The sequence below is a fragment of the Melanaphis sacchari genome, unplaced genomic scaffold (assembly GCF_002803265.2).
Source record: "Melanaphis sacchari strain LSU unplaced genomic scaffold, SCAv2.0 Contig926_pilon_pilon, whole genome shotgun sequence".
Classification (NCBI taxonomy): domain Eukaryota; kingdom Metazoa; phylum Arthropoda; class Insecta; order Hemiptera; family Aphididae; genus Melanaphis; species Melanaphis sacchari.
This window is the reverse complement of record NW_020271654.1, coordinates 1583-4541: the sequence shown is the minus strand read 5'-3', so window position 1 is coordinate 4541 and position 2959 is coordinate 1583. Positions and strand designations below refer to the sequence as shown.

Here is a 2959-nt window from a genome sequence, read left to right as displayed (position 1 = left end):
TAATAATGGACATGTCTACTGTTTTGTATGTAAACTTTTTTCCCAAACACGTTCTCAGTTTACTCATGGTGGTTATTGCGATTGGAAAAATGCTGTAACACGTCTGGTAGAACACGAAATTTCTAAAAACCACCTGATTTCAGTTATTAATTTAGCTGCACGGTCTAGAGAAGTGGGACGTATTGATCAAAAACTGACAGAACAAGCAGAAGATGAAGCAAAAACCTGGGGAGTAATTCTCAGGAGATTGATAAGTGTGATAGTTTTTATAAGTGAAAGGGGCTTAGCATTTAGAGGTGAAAACGAAACTTTTGGGTCTCCAAAAAATGGTAACTACCTTGGAATATTGGAGCTTATTGCAAAGTATGACCATTTTTTAAATGACCACATAAAAAAAAAATGGAAACCAAGGAAGTGGCCACACAAACTACTTATCATCGAAGATTTGCGAGGAGATAGTGCAACTAATCGGCAAAAAAGTTTTCAATGAAGTTATTTCTCGAATCAAACACTCAAGGTACTATTCCATATCATTGGACTCAACTCCAGACGAAGGTCACGTTGATCAACTTACTTTGATTTTCAGGTATTTAGAAGAAAATATTCCTGTTGAAAGATTTGTGGCATTCATGCCTAACCAAGGCCACAAATCAAAAGATATGTTTAAAGGATTGGACACATTTTTGAAAGAAAATGACTTGGACATACAAAACTGTCGTGGTCAGTCTTACGACAATGCTTCTTCAATGAGTGGAAAGTATAATAGCCTTCAAGCGTTAGTACTGGCAGAAAATAACTTGGCACTATGGGTACCTTGCGCGGGGCATTCACTCAATCTCGTAGTGCAAGCTGCTGCTGAATGCTGTCTGAGTGCTGTGAGCTTTTTCGATTTTTTAGAAGAACTTTATGTATATTTCACTGCCTCGACTAACAGGTATAAAGTTCTTACAGATTGTTTAAAAAGAACAGAAACTAAAAACCCCATTCTTATACCAAAAAGGACAAAAACAACACGTTGGTCATGCAAAGCAGATGCTACAAAAGCCCTCTTACGTGGCTATAAAGAAATAAAAAATGTACTTTTAGAAATTTCTGAGAATAAAGAAGAATTGGGAAAATCGCGTATTGTTGCTTTGAGTTTATATAAAAAATGTTAAAGATACAGACAGGCCTCTACGCAGTATTTTGGAATGATATCTTGGGACAAGTAAATAAAACTAGTGAAACATTACAGAATCCTAGATTAGATGTGAACACAGCTGTTTTAGCACTGAAATCGCTAAGAAGCTTCATAGGAACAAAACGAGATAGCTTTGAAGAATATGTTGTGAAAGTTGCAGAGTTGGATGATTTTGTTGAGTACGATTGTGAAACACAGCGTAAGCGTAAAATAAATGTGCGTTTGTCCCCTCTTGACAGTGTCCAAACACCAGAAATTGAGATGAGCTCTTCAAACAGATTCCGAATTTAGAGTTTTCTTCCTGTAATAGATCAACTTGAATCTTCATTGAAACAAAGGCTTGATGCATATAAACTAGTTGTAACCGTTTTGGATTTCTTTGTAAGTTAGATATACTTGATGATAAAAAGATAATTTTAGCAGCTCAAAATTTAGTAAAATTATACGATAATGACTTGGACGATCAATTAGGAAATGAACTGATTCAATTCAAGGCTTTTTACCAAGAGTTTCTAAAAGATGATGATGGAAAAAATGATAAAGTTATATCTCAGGAAAGATGGATGTACCAACTTCTAATCGAAAAAAATGTAAAAGACTATTTTCCTAATATTGAGGTAGCTTTAAGAATGTACCTGTCACTCATGGTCACCAACAGCAGTGGAGAAAGATCTTTTTCAAAATTAAAGTTGATCAAAAACCGTCTCCGAACATCCATGACAGAAGAAAGGCTCAACACGTTAGCTCTACTTAGCATTGAGAGTGACATTTTAAGACAAATAAATTATGAAGATATTATAAGTGATTTCATTAATACAAAGTTAAGACGTAAACTGATTAAAGTTTAAACCTTTAAATTTAATTTTTATTATTTATTAAGCTAAATATTATAATTATTTGTTGTGAATTTAATTACTAATTACTACCGTCCCAATATTAATAAAGAGCGTTGAATACCTTTTTAACTACTATCTATGTGATAATTGAATCCACACTTTTATACCTACTATATTTTAAATGTTATTATTTTCGGTCAAAAAACTAGAAGTTAGAATGTTGCATTATCCTCGATTTCGGGTAGAAAATTATTTGAAAATGTTTTAGAGATGGCTTAGTTAATAGTTTCACTATTCGTGTGTATGCCCTTTTTATTTTCTAAAAACTTTCTAGTAGGGCCCACACCACAATTGAGCCTAGGGGCCTACAAATCCTAAATCCGGCCCTAGTTGTAATGCCTTTAATCGCATACCTTTGGGGGGATATCGTGATATGTGTATGTGATGATAAACTCGGTACGTCATTTAGACGTATACGATTAAATAATGTAGAGGAATACGTCGGAAACACTCTAAATGACGATTAATATGCGATTTACGGTTTCGTGACACGCGAATCGTAAAAATTGTATCGCTTAAATGACGTGTAATATAGTATTCGTCGCATCTCTAAAACGGTTTAAGTGCTCGAGATTCGGTTACGGTTTTCAACTCAAACGGTAGTCGATAGGTGTTAGGATAGGTCCCCCGACGTTAGGTAGGCAGGTTCGAATCCCGTTCCGGCGTATTCCGGGCGGCCCCCTAAGAAACTACACGTACACGGGATTTTTTGCATTTTTTTTTTCATTTAATTCGATCATTATTAATTGCTATTTTCGTTTTGATATGACATTACTACTCATATAATATTTTTCAAATTTTAAAAACGATTTTTGATCTCACACATTACATTTATACTGCTTGATTGATGATGACAAAATATATTATATTATAATATACTTTA

At 34.2% G+C, this 2959-nt stretch overlaps 1 protein-coding gene across 1 annotated transcript; it reads left to right on the top strand.

The window, feature by feature from the left end:
- Nucleotides 1-5: 5 nt before the first annotated feature.
- Nucleotides 6-2028, top strand: LOC112602935. The gene is made up of 5 exons (XM_025351304.1): nucleotides 6-57; nucleotides 156-363; nucleotides 518-1076; nucleotides 1160-1396; nucleotides 1567-2028. Exons 1-5 carry the CDS (start codon nucleotides 6-8, stop codon nucleotides 2026-2028), a joined length of 1518 nt encoding a protein of 505 aa, XP_025207089.1.
- Nucleotides 2029-2959: the final 931 nt, after the last annotated feature.

Bases quoted from the DNA above. Each gene is read 5' to 3' on its own strand.
- LOC112602935 (XM_025351304.1), top strand. From the start codon at position 6: ATGGACATGTCTACTGTTTTGTATGTAAACTTTTTTCCCAAACACGTT. The intron at 58-155 runs GTTTACTCATGG...TTATTAATTTAG, and splicing joins TTTTCCCAAACACGTTCTCA to CTGCACGGTCTAGAGAAGTG. The intron at 1,397-1,566 runs GTGCGTTTGTCC...TTTCTTTGTAAG, and splicing joins AGCGTAAGCGTAAAATAAAT to TTAGATATACTTGATGATAA.